General features: G+C 54.0%; 2 protein-coding genes across 6 annotated transcripts; one reads left to right on the top strand and one right to left on the bottom strand.

The window, feature by feature from the left end:
- Window positions 1-88: 88 nt before the first annotated feature.
- ZNF296 (zinc finger protein 296) lies at window positions 89-3,847 on the bottom strand. The gene is made up of 3 exons (XM_059905082.1): window positions 3,550-3,847; window positions 3,157-3,306; window positions 89-1,164 (listed from the first exon to the last, which is right to left on the bottom strand). Exons 1-3 carry the CDS (start codon window positions 3,845-3,847, stop codon window positions 188-190), a joined length of 1,425 nt encoding a protein of 474 aa, XP_059761065.1. The 3' UTR covers window positions 89-187.
- Window positions 3,283-14,115, top strand: GEMIN7 (gem nuclear organelle associated protein 7). Of its 5 annotated transcripts, none has more exons than XM_059905084.1 (3): window positions 6,173-6,502; window positions 10,162-10,798; window positions 13,421-14,115. In XM_059905084.1, the coding sequence occupies exon 3, from the start codon at window positions 13,429-13,431 to the stop codon at window positions 13,813-13,815; it is 387 nt and encodes a 128-aa protein (XP_059761067.1). In that variant the 5' UTR covers window positions 6,173-6,502; window positions 10,162-10,798; window positions 13,421-13,428; the 3' UTR covers window positions 13,816-14,115. The 5 variants fall into 5 exon arrangements, with proteins under 5 accessions (XP_059761070.1, XP_059761068.1, XP_059761067.1 ...); XM_059905083.1 differs by lacking the exon at window positions 6,173-6,502 and adding an exon at window positions 6,745-7,318; XM_059905087.1 differs by lacking the exons at window positions 6,173-6,502; window positions 10,162-10,798 and adding an exon at window positions 3,283-3,326.
- The last annotated feature ends 1,266 nt before the right edge of the window (window positions 14,116-15,381 follow it).

The raw sequence follows: 15,381 nt of genomic DNA, 5'->3' as shown, positions 1-15,381 counted from the left end.
ACCGGTCTGTCCAGCTGTCCACCCCAAGGAGTGAAGCCTCCCGCCCCACCTCAGACACCCCAAGAAAGCCAGAGTCCAAACGCGTGTGTAACTGTGGGGAGGGAGGATTTACTCGCGGGGGAAGGACAGGGAGGTCACAGAAGTGGTTCACAGCAGTGCGGGGGACCACAGGGGGCATTCCCGCGGCTCAGGCGTCCCCAACCACGTCGGGGTGCTTCTGCCGCAGGTGCTTGTCCAGGGTGGCCCGCAGGCCGAAGGGCACGCAGCAGTGGGGGCACTTGAAGCGGGGCCCGCCAGGCCCCAGGCCGTGCATGCGGCGGTGGCGGTTGAGTTTGCTGCTCTGGGCGCAGGCGTAGGAGCAGAGCTCGCAGGCGTAGGGCCGCTCGCCCGTGTGCGAGCGCCGGTGCACCGTCAGGTTGCTGCTGTTGGTGAAATGCTTCCCGCAGAACTCGCAGCTGCCCCCGGGCCCGGGCCCCCGGCTCTTGCCCGCTGGTTTCAGCGTCTTCTTGGGTGACGTCTTCTGGTTCTTCTCGGGGTCAGTTCTCTGCTCCTTGGTGTCAGCTCCCCAGCTGTCCACGCCGGGGCCCGCCTGGGCCCCACCGCCAGGAGCCCCAGGTTCCTGGACCCCCGCCGTGGCGGCTGCTCCGGCCCCCTCTCCACCGCTGCACGGGAGGATGCTGGCCGGGGCGGCGGCGTGGGCGGCCGGCTCCGGAGGGGCGGCGGAGGCCTGCTCCTGACTGGCATCGGCCACGCAGGGGCTCTGGGGCTGTAGCTGCCGATGGGTCTTCTTGTGGCGGTTGAGCTTGCTGCTCTGGGCGCAGGCATAGGGACACTGGTCACAGGCGTAGGGCCGCTCGCCAGTGTGCGAGCGCATGTGCACCTTCAGGTTGCTGAAGGAGCTGAGGGTCTTCTTGCACACGGGGCAGGTGGGGCTCCGCCGGGCGGGACCCAGCCGGGGGCCCTTGGCCTCGGCTTCTGGCCCCGCCACCGCCGACACGGCAGCAGCCACCTCGGCCAGGCCCAGCAGCGGGGCCTCTGGGGCCTCGGGTTCCGTCTGGTAGATGGACAGTCCATGGTCCCACTGGGCGTGGCGCAGCAGTTTCCAGGCTCCCGTGAACTGTCGGCCGCAGCGGAGGCAGCTCAAGGCCTTCAGGTCCTCGCGTTCTGCAGAGAAGAGAAGGGCCAGGGGTTAGCGTGTCAGGCAAGTCAGAGCAGTTGCTGCTCACAGCTGCCGGCTGGACACCTGCTGGGGGAGAGGCTCTATTCCAGGAGCTGAGACGCAGCAGTAAGAGGCAAGACTCCCTGCCCGCAGGAAGCTGGTGTTCAGAGAGGTGGGTGGACAGACAAGAAGCAAGGAAAATCCGTGCAGTGGATGATAAGTACTTGGGGATTTTCTTTGTGTTTGAAAAATCTTCAAGAAAAGGTAAAAGGTAGAGCAGAGTGATGGACGGGGGGAGTGTTATTTTATACTGGGGTTAGGAAGGCCTTGCTGAGCAGGTGACCCAATTCAGTGTGCTAGGCACCTGCCAACCGCCACGCTCAGCTCCCTCTCACAACTTTCCTTCAAGACAGGAAATAAGACCTCCATTTTCCAGATGGGAAAACTGAGGCAAAGAGACCTTTCCCCAAGGTCACACAGCTAGGAATGGGTGGAGCTGGGGCTTCAATCCAGAAACCCAGGGAGTGGGAGATAGAGGTTTTCAAGAAAAACGATTGGTTTAATAATCGGAACAGCTCTTGATAACTGAGTGGGTTTCTGTGCCAGAGCCCAGGCTCCTGGGTCCCATGCGTGATCCCCTTTTCCTGCCTTACAGAAGAGGGGGCCAAGGTCTAAATGGGGAGAAGGCTTAGCAGCCACCTAGAGAGGTAGGGGTGTGGACAGTGTGCTAGGTTCCCCTCCCTCTGCATGGAACCCAGATTGAGAGTCCTCCAAATCAAGATATTCCAGGTACTGTCAGTAAGGTACTTCCAGATCTATTTGCCTTTATGTCTTGGATGGGGGTGGCTTTCCTGATGCAACACCAGGGTCAAGAGCATAGGTGGGGTTGGAGAGGTCAGCCTGGCCTGACTTTCAGCTGGCTCTCCTGCTCCCTAGCTGTGTGACCTTGGGCAAGAAATACCCCTCTCTGAGCCTCAGTTTCCTCATTTGCTAGAATATGGGGATCCTAGGGGTCTTCTCCCTTTTAGACTTGCTGTGAGCTCAGAAGCAGCTAAGAGCTGTGGTCCATCAAGTCCTCAGTAAATATTAGCTGAGGTGTCCACAATTCTCCCAAGTCCAAGCACCTAAGAGTGTATTGTTCTAATGATCCCATCACAGCCCCTCCTTTGCCCACCAGGCTCTAACTCTACAGCTGAGCCAATCATAATTCCTCCTCCCCCCTCCCACCACAGGACCCTCTCCCTGGCCCAGCCCTGAATATAATTCCATTTCTCACAAATCCCAGGAGCACATGGCCCAGAGACTGGAAATTTAGAGCTGTGGATGAGCCCCACAATCAACGCTGACCAAAAGCTCAGCTCGCCATGAGTCTAGTACCAAGTTAAGAGTTTTAATTCCTACCCAAGGGGAGGAACCCAGGTATCCAGACACCCAGGACCTGGCTCAAAACAGGGCCTTTCCAGCATGCAAGGCTGGGAGATTCCATCAGGGAGGGAAAACCGAAGCCCCTTCCCTGGCTCTGAGCAAATGCCCAGCACCTCAATCAGAAGTGATAAAGAGGTGGAGGGGGTAACAACACCCCCCGGTCCAGCTGGTCTCAGCTCCCCTCCCCCAGGCCACTGCCCTCCCCAGAGGTGCCCCCTGCTGCCACACTGGTCCAGCCACCTGGCCAGTTATTTCTGGCCAAGGGGAAGGAGAAGTGAAACCAGATTGGGGGTGTGTGTATGGCAAATCCCCAGACCAATCTTCTGGGGCTGGCCACACCCTGTGGGTGGCCCTGCTTCCCTGCCCAGCCCCCATCCTCACCCACCCCCCTCACCACCACTAGTCTCAGCCCTAGGACAGGGCAGGCTCTGGCCACGCCTAGGCTGCACCCGGTGGGGAGCCAGAAAGGGGAAGTAGTGCTCACTGCCCCGCCTGTCCAGGTCAGCCCCTTCTCCCACAGGAAGCTGGGCCCTTGAACTTGAGACCAGGGACTGCATTCCGGCTTTACTCACCTGAGCCGTGGCAGGGGCTGGGGCCTCTGAAGAGCTGACAGCCCAGCTTCTTGTGGTCCATGAAAGCAGTGATGGCCTCCAGTGGGAAGGTCTGCAGGCAGCGGCCGCAGGTCAACAGATCTGGGTGTTTGTCGGTCCACGGCTGGCGGTCTGCAGGGAGGAAGCGGGTGGTGAGCGTGGGGTGGGGCCAGGATGGGGCCTGGGGGTTCCGAGGGAGAGGGAAAACCCGAAGGTCAAAAGGGGGGCTGGAGGCCAGGACCCGGCGAGGAAAATAAGGCAGGGGCGGTAGTGCGGGGGTGGGGGGGCGGGGGTCGGTGCCCCGAGAAGGAGGTCCCACCCGAGAGAGAGAGAGGGGAGGGAGGCGGGCCCGGGGCAGGGGCAGGGGGTGCTCACCGTGAAGGTTCGGGGTCAACGGCGTCCACGGCGCCCACTGGTTGCGCAGGCCCAGGGCGTGGAAGAGGCCGCCAGCGGGCACGGGGCCGGGGGAGTGGCGGGGTTCGCCTTCGAACCGCCCCGGCGCGGGCATTTCCTTCGGGTTGAAGGGCCCTAGCCGCCGGGCCTGTAGGGGCCGCGGGTCCGGCTCGGGCTTCACATCGATGAAGAGGTCCGGCATCTCCATCTCGTCGTCTGAGTTGGCGGCGGGAGCAGGCTCTCTTCGGCGAGGCATGCAGCCGGCCTTGCGGCGGGACATGGGTCACGGGCAGGCGGACTGGCGGGCGGAGGACTCGCGAGCCGTGCGCGCTCACACCGAGGCGCCCAGGTGAGTGACTGCGGCGACCCGCGGCGAACTCTCACACGTGCTGGCCCGGCCCGTGGCTCCGCCCACCGAGGCGGGGCCTGACGCGAGAGGACTGCCCCACCCTCAACCAAACTTAATCTGGACCGTGCCCCCTGCGTTTCTCTAAGTGATCAAATCTTAACCATAACGAGTTCACACAGCCACGCATAGAAACAGCTATTCCTGATCCCGTTTTCGGGCTGGTGGAAACTGAGGCACAAGGTGCCCACACACACCCCCAAGCGAGAAAATGGTAGGGGCCACGTTTCTACCTAGGCGCCTGATAGTAATCTGGTCTGTTCCATTAAACGCATTACAATAAAAGTTCCCTGGGCAAACATTGATTGAGCGCCTACTATGCACCAGGTTCTGGACCAAGTACTGGGGATGCAGCAGGGTACAAAACACAATAACCCTGGCCTCATGCAGTTTATTCGTTCAGGGAGACAGGACTCTCAACAAGATAACTATGTAAAATACAGAGTGCCTTCCGTGACACCTGTCATGGAGAAAAAAATAAAAAATCCAGGAAGGGTTATAAAGGGACAGGATTACTGAGGTGACGGGTGGGCCTCAATTTTCTCCCCATGCCGGGCCTGTGTATTCGAGGAGTTCTGTAGTGATTAAGTTCTGTATTGATTGAGTTCTGTGAGAAAACGAGGTCAGCTCCAAGGGCGTCTTTTGACCACTTTAGAGTCTTTGGCTTTTCTGAGATGGAAGCCCTGGGAAGGTTTTGAGCAGAGGAGGGTCGTGATCATATACATTGACTCTGCTCTTAGACCTGGGATCGTCTTTAAAACCAAATAGCCAACTGTCTTGCCTCCCTCAGATGGGGCCTCCTCCAACTTCCCTCCTCAAAGCTGCTCTCTCTGATCACTATTTGAAGTGGCATCAACACCCTGCCCCACCCTTCAACCCTGCAAGTTTTCTTTTCTTCCTGGCACCAACCACATAAGATCTAGAACTGTTTGTTTACTGTCCTCTCACCCCTTCCCCCAACACAAGCCCCCTGAGGTCAGAGCCAGGGTCAGTCCGCCCCTGCCGTGTCCCCAAGCCCAGCACTGAGGGAATTTCACATGCTAATCTCCGCTGCAGGCCTGAGGGTTCCTCATATTGTTATTCAGGTCTCAGCTCAATTGTCCTCCAGAGAGCAGAGGACCTCCCTGACCACAGGATCTAAAGGAGCCCCACCCTGCTGAAGGCCTTACAGTTTACACTCCATGACCTCCATCTGTCCCCAGTTCCCTCCTGGGCCTCAGGTTTCCCATCTGTTACCTAAGGTGGCTTCTTCAGTGCCACCTCCCCTGACCACCCAACCTCCCCCAACCCTGCCACCCATTATCCCATTGCCCTTATTTTATTCCTTTTACATCCTTGTCCCTGTAGACCCTGAAGGATCTTGTCGATGTATTTGTTCATGTAATAACCTGTGGTGTCCCTCTCAGCCTCCCTAGATGTAGGTTCTGAGATGGCAGGAGCCAAGTCCGTCTTGTTCACAAATAGAGCCCCTAATCGTTCATAGTTCAGTTAACAAATTGTGTATTGAGCTCCTGCTATGTGCATTCTTTCAATAGATATTTGCAGAGGGTCTGCGTACCAGGCACTGGGTCTTGGGGGTCCGCAGGGAAGCCAAGGCCCACAGGGCCCTGCCTTACTGAAACCGTGTGGAAGAAGTGAATTCTGAGCCCAGAGCAGCGCGTTTCCACCTCAGGCCATACATTTTGCCTTTCAGGACCTCAGTTTCCCCCTGTGTAAGATGGGGCTGCGGGGAGGGCTGCAGGACCAAATGACCGCCTCTGGTCTCTCCCAGCTGCTGCTCTCCAAGGCTTTTGCCTGGTGCGTGGCTGCTGAGAGCATGATCAAGTAGGGAAGGTGGGGTTCGGACTGGAGGTACGGGGTAGGAGTGTGCACGTGTAGGGGGATGGGGGTGCCAAGTCCAATCTGCGCTTAGCTCAGACGGGAGGCGCTTCAACTTCTTCTTCTGTAAAATGGGCATCCTGGACGTCCCCACCTCGCAGACTGGTGGATCAGCTCTAAGCGCTGGGCCAAGCCGCTGGCGGGGTGGCGCCCGGGTCTGTGCTGGCTTCCGAGCCCGCGAGCCCGCCCGAGACCACGTGGGGCGGTGGCGGCGCGGGCGGAACCCAGGCTCGGCGGCTCGCGGCCCGCCCGGGCCTCTGCAGCTAGGGCGCCGGCGGAAGTAAGGGCTTCAGCCGCTGCGGACCTCGGTGAGTGTGGGATTATTGCTGGTGGGTCGCGAGCACTTTCCCGTTCCCCGGAATCGGCCCCGGGACGCCCACCCGCGTGCAAGACCGGGAGTGGCGGCAAGAGTCAAGTCCGCGCCTGCAACGCCGGCTGCTGGGACGTTCTGGTCCCCGAACGCCTGCACCCGGGACTCTGGTTCCGAACGCAGCAGCGCACACATCCCCGCGCCCGGGGTGGGGGTGGGGGCGGAATGCACCCCCTCGGGAAAACAATAACGACGACGATATTGTAACAGTAATAACGGCTGCGGTCTTCAGACTCCCGCCTTTCCTGGAGTGGAATCGCTCGCCTAATCTGAGCCGGGAGGTGGGAAGAACGTCCAGCCCAGGGGGGAGTGGGGAGTGGACGCCTGAGGGCCGGGAGGACCTACTTAGTGTAAGAAAAGGAGAGCGATGCGTGGCCAGGGCGGAATTGAAAGGAAACTGACCGGCCCAGTGGGCGGAGGTTTGGGGGGTGGGATTCTGCGTTTGGGGTCCCGATCCTCACGGGGGAGGGTGTGGCCCATTTAACTAATTTGCATCCAAACGGGGCCCACCCATGAGGTGGGTGTAGGCTGGTCAGTATCTCGGTTAAGCTGGTAACTCAGCTGGTTCTCTACCTGGCAACTGAAGGGTTAGTTTGTCCACTGAACGGATCGTTCCCATTTTCTAGAAAGTGAGCACTGAGGCCCCAGGGACGGAAGTCTGTGAATCTCCTGGCCCTGCCATTGACCAAAGCGATGGGCGCTTTAGTTTTTCTAGTGGGAAAGGGGTTTGGACATTTTTTCCTGAAACCTGGGCAGGAAATCCTTGGCTTGGAGACTTGACAGGATAAAGGACTCTCAGGCTTGGTCACCAGGGAGAATGGATAATGCCTGCTTTTGCTGTGTTGGGCACACCCTATGCGACCTTTCTCAAACCTGTTTCTTATCAGGTCACACCTTGACTCCCAAACCTCCAACGGCTCCCCTATGCTGGCTGAAAAAACTGTCCTTTTGCATAGGGCAGGGGTGATGGCCCTGACTCTGTTATCAGACCAGCCGGGGTTGGCTCCCTTTTCCTGCCAATCAAAAGCTTGCACCCAGTCAATGATCTGGCATCGTCCAGCTTCAGTTTCCTCTTCGGGAAAATGGGGCTTGTGCAGGTATGACCAAATCTTTTTTTTTTTTTCCTCCCTAATGGAGAAAATATGACTAACATGTTTAATTAGTCATGTAATTAAACATGTTTAATTTTGTTTTATCCAGGGATTGAACATAACTCTTTGGCCACTTGCATAATTCCCATCAGTCCTTCATTAAGTACTAGCCCTAGAGGGGAAGGAGAGTGTTTCTCCTGAAATACTTAAGTGTTAACCTACGTTGGGAGAAAGCCCTGGGAGCTGATGACCCTTGACTAAACTGGGAACGCAGTGGTCAGATACATTAGAAAATGTATATATCCCTTAATCTCATTCACAGCTGTAGTGATGAGATAATGAAAATGTAGCAATCCCATTAATTCCATTCACTGTGGTCTTGCCCATCAGGCACAAACCAGGGAGTCTTCCTCGGCTTTGCTCAGTCCATTAGCAAATAGTGAGGGCTCTCAACCCTCAAAAGATAGCCTAATCCAATCCTTCTCCCCACCCCCCACCCCCACCCTGTCCCAGACGCCTGTCATCTTCCACACCGCCCACTGCAGTGGCTTCCTCACCAGGCTGTCTGCTTCTCCCTTTGCCCCTCCCAGTCCATTCTTTCTTGCAGCAGGCAGAGGGATCCCGTGATTACCGGAAATCAGACCCTGCCCCTCCTCTGCTCAGAACCAGCCCCTGGAGAGACCCAAGTCCTCAAGCCCCTGCACATTCTGCCCTTGCCCCAGCCTCCTGCATACTGGCCTCCTTGCTGTGCCTCAGTCTCCCTTCCATGGGCTTTGCATTTGCTGCTCCCTCGAACTGGAATGCTTTCCCCCCAGATCTCCACATGGCTCAATTCCTCATTTCATTCTGGTCTTTGCTCCAAAGTAACCTTATCAGAGAGATCTTTCCTGAGCCCCTTCCTGGAAACCAACTTTTACCCCCCCAGGCAGGGCCAGGTGTCTGCTCTGGCCTCCTGAGGCCCCCGGGCTCCTTCATTCCAGCCCTGCCCACTCTGGGTCATCATTGTCTGGAGACCTAGTGTGTGTCATCCACTGGACTGTGAGCCCAGGAGGGCAGGGCTGGGCTCTTTCACTCCCAGCTGTGTCTCTAGCACCACCCAGCATGGGCCAGGCACAGAGCAGGCACTCAGATAACAGGAGGAGTGAATCCTTCCACAAATGTTCACTGAGTCCCCCCCCTGATTGACAGGCCCTAATTGGGGCTGGGGCTGGAGTTGTGAAGTAATCAGATATGTCCCTTCTCTCGAAGGCTTATGTTCTGTGGCAGAACAGACAGCACATAGGCAAACAAGTAAGTGCATATTGTCAGGAGGTGATAGTGCTGTGGAAAAAAAAGATACTGCAGGGTGAAAGGGCTATTATTTTCCTCCCTGTAAAGATGATGTTTGAGCAGCGAGCTGAATGAAGTAAGGGAGGAAGGTGAGTCATGTATCTGGAAATATATATATGTCTCCCAATTGGAAGAGGGTTCCAGGAAGTAAGAACAGCATGTGCAAAGGCCCTGAGGCAGGAATGTGCTTGGCATTTTCAGGTGACCAAAGGGTAGAAGGGTGGGAGATGAGGTCAGAGAGGTGATAGGGCCTTGTAGCCATCGTGAGGACTTTTGCTTTTGCGCTGGGTGGGTTAGGAGCCATGGGAGGGCTCTGAGCGGAGGAGGGGTGTGATCAGACTTAGTTCTAACAGGAAGATCCCTCTGACAGCTGTGTGGGGAACAGACCGGGGTGAAGGTGGAGGCCAGGAGCCCAGTGGGAAGGCTACTGAAATAGTCCAGGTGGGAGGTGATGGTGGCTAGACCAAGGAAGGGGCAGAGTAGGGGTGGTGAGAAGTTCCCGGATTCTGGATGCAGTTTTGAGGGTGGAGCTGACAAACTTGACTTAAGGATTGGATGTGGGTGGGAGAGAAAGCGAAGAGTCCAGGATACAGCGGATGTCCTTTGCCTGTGTGATCAGCAACCTCCCCCTGAAAGATCTTCCTGACAGCCCTAGGAGGTCTTTTTTTAATGTTTCATTTCACGGATGAGGAACCGGAGCAGGTAGGCTGCTCCTAGAGTTGCAGTGATCTGCCCAGACCCCTTGTAGTGAATCTGGGAGGGCTGAGACCCACCCGCTCTCCCCCAGACCACACCCTCAGCCCCTATGCCAGGTGGTGAGCCGTGGCCTGCCGCAGGTTCTTGTATGGCTCGAGAGCTAAGAGTGGGTTTTGCATTTTTAAGTGGTTGGAAAACTAAAAAAATCTTTTGTGGCACATGAAAGTATATAAAATTCAATATCAGTGTCCCAATAAGTAAGGTTTTATTGGAGCACTGCCATGTTTCCACGTGTTTCTGTATTGTCTGGCCACTTTCCTGCTACTCTGGCAGAGTTGAGTAGTTGTGACAGAGACAGAGACAAGCCCTTGAAGCCTAAAATATTTACCATTGGGCCCTTTACAAAGGAGATTTGCTGACCTTTGCTATATGTGCTGCTAATAAGATTTGGGCCAGCAGCGGGGGTGTCCTATCAGGAAGACTTGGCAGGTAGTCACACAGGGGCTGGAAAAGATCCAGGTCAGGGACAGAAAGAGGTTTGGAGAGTGCGTGACAGTAAGGCTAGGAGAGGGAGTTCAGATTCCTGAGGGAGGATCTAACATTTTTTAAGGGGCATGGAAGCATTCCGAAATGTCCCTTCCTTTTTAAAACTAGAATTTCAAAATTCTTTTGAAAAGATTATACAGATTCAAAACAGATCCAAATTCAAACAGAATTTAAAAGGTAAAAAAAGGTAGACAGCTAAAAGTCTCCACCCCGGGCCCTCCATGGGCTGAATGACCCACGTACGTTTGCAGTTTTTTTGTCTGTTTGTTTGGTTTTAGGCCGTGCCACGCGGCTTGCAGGATCTTTGTTCCCCAACCAGGGATCGAACCCAGGCCTCCAGCAGTGGAAGCGCCGAGTCCTAACCACTGGACTGCCAGGGAGGTGCCTGTTTGCAGTTTTCACAGAGACCGTCAAGCTGTCCCTCTTTGAGTGTCCGTGAGGCTGTGAATATGTTCACGTGTTCAGCAGTCATTGTTACCCACCCTCCATCTGTTTGTCTGCATCAGTGGTTCTGAACCAGAGATGATTTTTTTTTTTTTTTTTTTTGTCCCCCAGGGGACATTTGGCAATATATGGAGATCTTTTTTTTTAAAAAAATGGCTTTATTGGGTTGTAATTCTCCTACCAAACTATTCACCAGTGGAGACATTTTTGGTTGTCGCAGCTTGGGGCAAGGGTGGGGCCTGCATCTAGCGTGTAGAGGCCAGGGATGCTGCCGAAACCCTACACCTATGCACAGGACAGCACCTTACAACGCGACAAAGAATGGTCCAGGCCCAGCTGTCAATAGTGCCAAAGTTGAGAAGCCCTGGTCCATTGCTCTGCAGGATCCTTTCTTGCAAGGAGCTGACAGTTGAGCTCCAGAGACAGGAAGAGGCTCACAAGAAAAAGGACAATCCCAATCACCCCTGTACGGTGAGTGGCCCTGGGATGGGACGCTGGGTGCCTGATACGTGTCAGTCACTTCAGTTAATCACTTTAGAGAAGAGGGGACTGAGCCACAGGGAGGGGAGGGGTGCAGCTGCCTGAAACTTAGGTCCTTCTCTCCCTCTCCTCCTGCTCACAAAGCCAGCATCTCCCTGCATGCAATCAACAGCAGTGCAGTGGCGGAGGAGGGTGAATTAAGAGTTTGGGATTAACATATCACACTACTATATGTAAAACAGATAACCAACAAGGACCTACTGTATAGCACAGGGAACTATACTCAATATTCTGTAATAACCTATAAGAGAAAAGAATCTGAAAAAGAATATATATATATATACACATATATATATATATATATATAACTGAATCGGTTTGCTGTACACCTGAAACTAACACAACATTGTAAACCAACTATACTTCAATAAAAACAAACCCCCCAAAACAAACAAAAAAAACCCAAACCAACAACAACAAAAAAACCCAAAAAAACCCCCAAACACCTCAGTGCAGTGACATGTAGTATGTTCCAGGCCAGTGCTTAACTTGCACGTTTGTTAGGTCATTTAGTCCCCGTGACAACCCTGTCAGGTTGGTCCTCCTATCACCCCCATTTTACAGATGGGGAAACTGAGGCACAGACCGTTTAAGCAACTTACCCTAGGTCACACAGCAATACTGATACTAACACAGTCGATATTCAACTGTAACTAACTTTTATGGAGAACCTAGTACCTAATAGGCCCTGTCCTGCATGAGCCTGTTGAATCCTGATAACGAGGCGAGGTGGCCAGCCGTTGGTGCCATTCCTCCACACAATGGAAGAGGAAACTGTCTCTTGCTTGAGGTCACCCAGCGAAGCAGGCCTGGGAGCTCACTCTCCACTCCATTCATTCCAGCAGAAACAGTATTTAAGGAGCCTGGTCCCTGTGCCACTTAGTGTTCAGGAGCTGGGGGCACAGCCGTGCGAAGAAAGCAAGGTCACTGCCTGTGGGGAGGCAGCCATCTTGCAGGGAGAAAGACCGCAAGCAGAAAAATAAATAGACAACGTCATGTGCAGCAGTGGTGTGTGCGACAAAGAATGAGGAAGCCCGTTTGGATGGAGGGGACTGAGGGGTAGATCTTGAAGGCAGGGTGGTCAGGGAAGGGGAGAGGAGGTACAGGCAGGGGGAACCGCAAGTACCAGGGCCCACCAAGGGGCCGCGCCAGGCGTGCCTGAGGCCCAGCGAGGAGGCCAGTGTGGCCAGGTGGAGAGGGTAAGCGCCGTGCTCGGCGGGCGAGGGTGCTGGCGGGATCCGGAGCACTCAGGGCCTTGAGGACTGTGGTAAGGACTTTGGCTTTGACTCTGAGCAAGACAGAAGCCAGGGGAGGGCTCCGAGCAGAGGAGGGACGCGATCTGACTCAGGTGTTCACAGGGTCCCTCTGGCCGTGTGTGCGGACAAACTGGCAGGGGGTGAAGGTGGAATTGGGAGTCCCGTGAGGAGTTGACTTCAGTAGTCCAGGCAGGAAGTGACGGTGGCTGGACCGAGATGTTGGCAGTGGACAGAGTGAGAACTATTAGCTTGTGAATACATATACACATATTTTTTAAATTAAAAAAAATATATTTTCCCCCTGAGTATTTCTTTTTTTTTTTTGGCTGCCTCAGTTCCCCGACCAGGGATTGAACCCCGGCCACTGTAGTGAAAGTGCCAGATCCTAACCACTAGACCACCAGGGAACTTGCACCCCCCCCCACCCCCCCGCCCAAGTATTTCTTTCTTTGTCTTTTATGATCTTGATATTTTTGAAGAACAGGATAATTTTTTTTTTTTTTTTTTGTAGAATGTCCCTCAATTTGAGTTGCCTCATGATTAGATTCAGGTTATCCGTTTTTGGCAGGAATACCACAGAAGTGGTGCCCTGTCCTCAGTGTATCACATCAGGATGCACATGGTGTTTGTTTGTCCTATTACTGCACATGTTGGCTTTAATGCCTAAGTTAGGGTGGTGTCCACCAGGTTTCTCCACCATAAAGTTACTCTGTAGTCTTTACAAGGAATATCTTGTGAGGAGGTACTTTAAGACTTTGTAGATATCCTGGACCTTCTCAAACGTTCACTGACAAGTTTTAGCATCCATTGACAATTTTAGCTGCCGTTGTACGATGCGGATTTTTCCCTCTCCCCCTTTATGTATTTCTTCATTTATCTATTTACAGTAAGTATGGACTCATGGATTTGGCCCTTTCAAGCTGACTCCTATGTGACTGGGAATTTGTTTGGAAGATTGCATTTCATGACGGATTGGACGGGCTGTGTGTGAGAGAAGAGAGGAGGCCAGGACTTGTTCTTTCAGCAAATATATTTATTGCCAGGGACTGGGGATAAAGCTGTGATAAAAGCAGTGCAAAGGCCCTGCTCTCGTGGACCTCCTGAATGGTGGTGCCAGTTCCTGGGAAGAGGGGGGCTGGCTGAGCGATGGCACAGGTTTTAGGAGGGGGACTCAGGAATTGGGTTTTGGTCAGGTTAAGTGGAGACGGGGTAGACAGGCCTCCGCTCCCAGGCCTCCCTCTTCCTGTAGCCCCACACTCCCCATAATGGCTCCCTGCTCTTCTTCTTCACCCAACAGCCAGGATAATGCAGACTCCACTGACCATTCCTGTGCCTGTGCTCCGGCTCCCCCGGGGCCCTGATGGCTTGAGCCGAGGCTTTGCCCCCGACGGACGCAGAGCCCCCCTGAAACCGGAGGTTCCTGAAATCCCGGAGTCTCAAGAATCTCGGGAATCCCAGGAACAGCGGGCCCGAGCCGCCCTTCGGGAGCGCTACCTCCGCAGCCTGCTGGCCATGGTGGGGCGCCAGGTGAGCTTCACGTTGCACGAGGGTGTGCATGTGACCGCCCACTTCGGAGCCACTGACCTGGACGTGGCCAACTTCTACGTGTCGCAGCTGCAGACTCCGATAGGCGTGCAGGCTGAGGCGCTGCTCCGGTGTAGTGACATTATCTCATACACCTTCAAACCATAAAGATGTTATCGTGTTCATCTTTCTGCCTTGGGCGTAGCCACAGTCTCCCAGGCCTCCATATGCTCCTGAGCTTGGACCTGTGGGCCCCAGAGAGTTCGGAACACCCTTGGAATTTTGAGCCAAGCTTCAAGCAACTCTGGCTTCTTGGGACAGTAAAATTCTGCGGCCCCAGGAGTTCTAGATCCTGTTGAAAGGAAGGCTCTACCTCACAGAACTCTAAACTGTACAGATACACGGGCCTCATGCCTGTTCCTGAAGATTCCGGGTGGAGAGAGGGAATAAAGGAAGGCAAATTGTCTAGTGGGAAATTGTCTGTTGAAGAGGCTGCAAAGTTCAGCCACCCTGGAAATACTCCCTTCCTGCCAAAGTACCAATTATCCCAGGAAAATTTGCCTCCTTTTTTTTTTTTTTTTTTTTTTAATGTACCCTATAGGGATTGAGCCAGATTTAGGGAGTAGGAGGGTGGCTATCCACGGGCTGAATCCCGTGGAGCTGGGCCAGGAAGGGGAGGACACGTCAAGGGAGTGGGAGGAACTCTGATAAAGGTGTGGTGATTGGACCTCCCCCTAGTCTCTGGGAACGCTGGAGCGACCTGGATGCTAGACTTGGGAGATTTGTACTTGATTTCTTTTTCGGGTGGTCTAGGATGTCCATAGCGAGTTGTGCGGCTCGCATTGGGTCACATGGTCACGCGCAAGGGCTCCTCCTATTGCCTGTCCTCTGGGTGGGCAGATTCGCTTCCCCGCCCATACGGGGACTGGTTGGGACCTGTCTAACCCTGTGTGGCGGCACCACTGGGAAAAGGCAGAGGATTAAGGGTTAGGGTGAAACTTTGCCCTTTCTCCATTTCACCCCAGCTGTGTAGCGTGGCCGTCCGTATCACTCGCTTTACTTAGCCCCATTAGTAGTAGTCTTTCAGCAGATTTGTATTTATTTATTTATTTGGCCGCCTCGGGCGGCATGCGGGATCTTAGATTCCGGACCAGGGATCAAACCCTTTCCCCCTGCAGTGGAAGCGCAGAGTCCTAACCACTGGATCACCAGGGAATTCCCTCAGCAGATTTACTTTTTTTTTTTTTTTCAATCCCAAACTCCCTAACTCACCCTTCCCCCCACCCTTCCCCCTGGTAACCATAAGTTCTCTAAATCTGTGAGTCTGATTCTGTTTTGTAAATAAGTCCAATTGTATCATTTCTTTTTAGATTCTGCATCTTTTTCTCTGTCTGACTTACTTCACTCAGTATGGCAATCCCTAGGTCCATCCATGTTGCTGCAAATGTTATTATTTCATTATTTTTAATGGCTGAGTAATATCCCATTGTATATATGTACCACATCTTCTTTATCCATACCGCTGTCGATGGACATTTAGGTGACTTCCATGTCTTGGCTATTGTAAACAGTGAAGCAATGAACATTGGGGTGCATGTACACTTTCAGACCATGTTTTTCTCTGGATATATGCCCAGGAGTGGGATTTCAGGTTCATATGGTAGCTCTATTTTTATTTTTTTAAGGAACCTCCATGCTCTTCTCCATAGTGGCTGTACCAATTTACATTTCCAC

Source organism: Balaenoptera ricei, chromosome 19 (assembly GCF_028023285.1).
Source record: "Balaenoptera ricei isolate mBalRic1 chromosome 19, mBalRic1.hap2, whole genome shotgun sequence".
Lineage (NCBI taxonomy): Eukaryota > Metazoa > Chordata > Mammalia > Artiodactyla > Balaenopteridae > Balaenoptera > Balaenoptera ricei.
Note: the sequence above shows the minus strand (reverse complement) of the source record. Positions and strands in the feature narration are given on the sequence as shown.

Bases quoted from the DNA above. Each gene is read 5' to 3' on its own strand.
- GEMIN7 (XM_059905087.1), top strand. From the start codon at position 13,429: ATGCAGACTCCACTGACCATTCCTGTGCCTGTGCTCCGGCTCCCCCGG.
- ZNF296 (XM_059905082.1), bottom strand. From the start codon at position 3,847: ATGTCCCGCCGCAAGGCCGGCTGCATGCCTCGCCGAAGAGAGCCTGCT. The intron at 3,307-3,549 runs GTGAGCACCCCC...TCCTCCCTGCAG, and splicing joins GTTGACCCCGAACCTTCACG to ACCGCCAGCCGTGGACCGAC. The intron at 1,165-3,156 runs GTGAGTAAAGCC...TCTTCTCTGCAG, and splicing joins CAGCCCCTGCCACGGCTCAG to AACGCGAGGACCTGAAGGCC.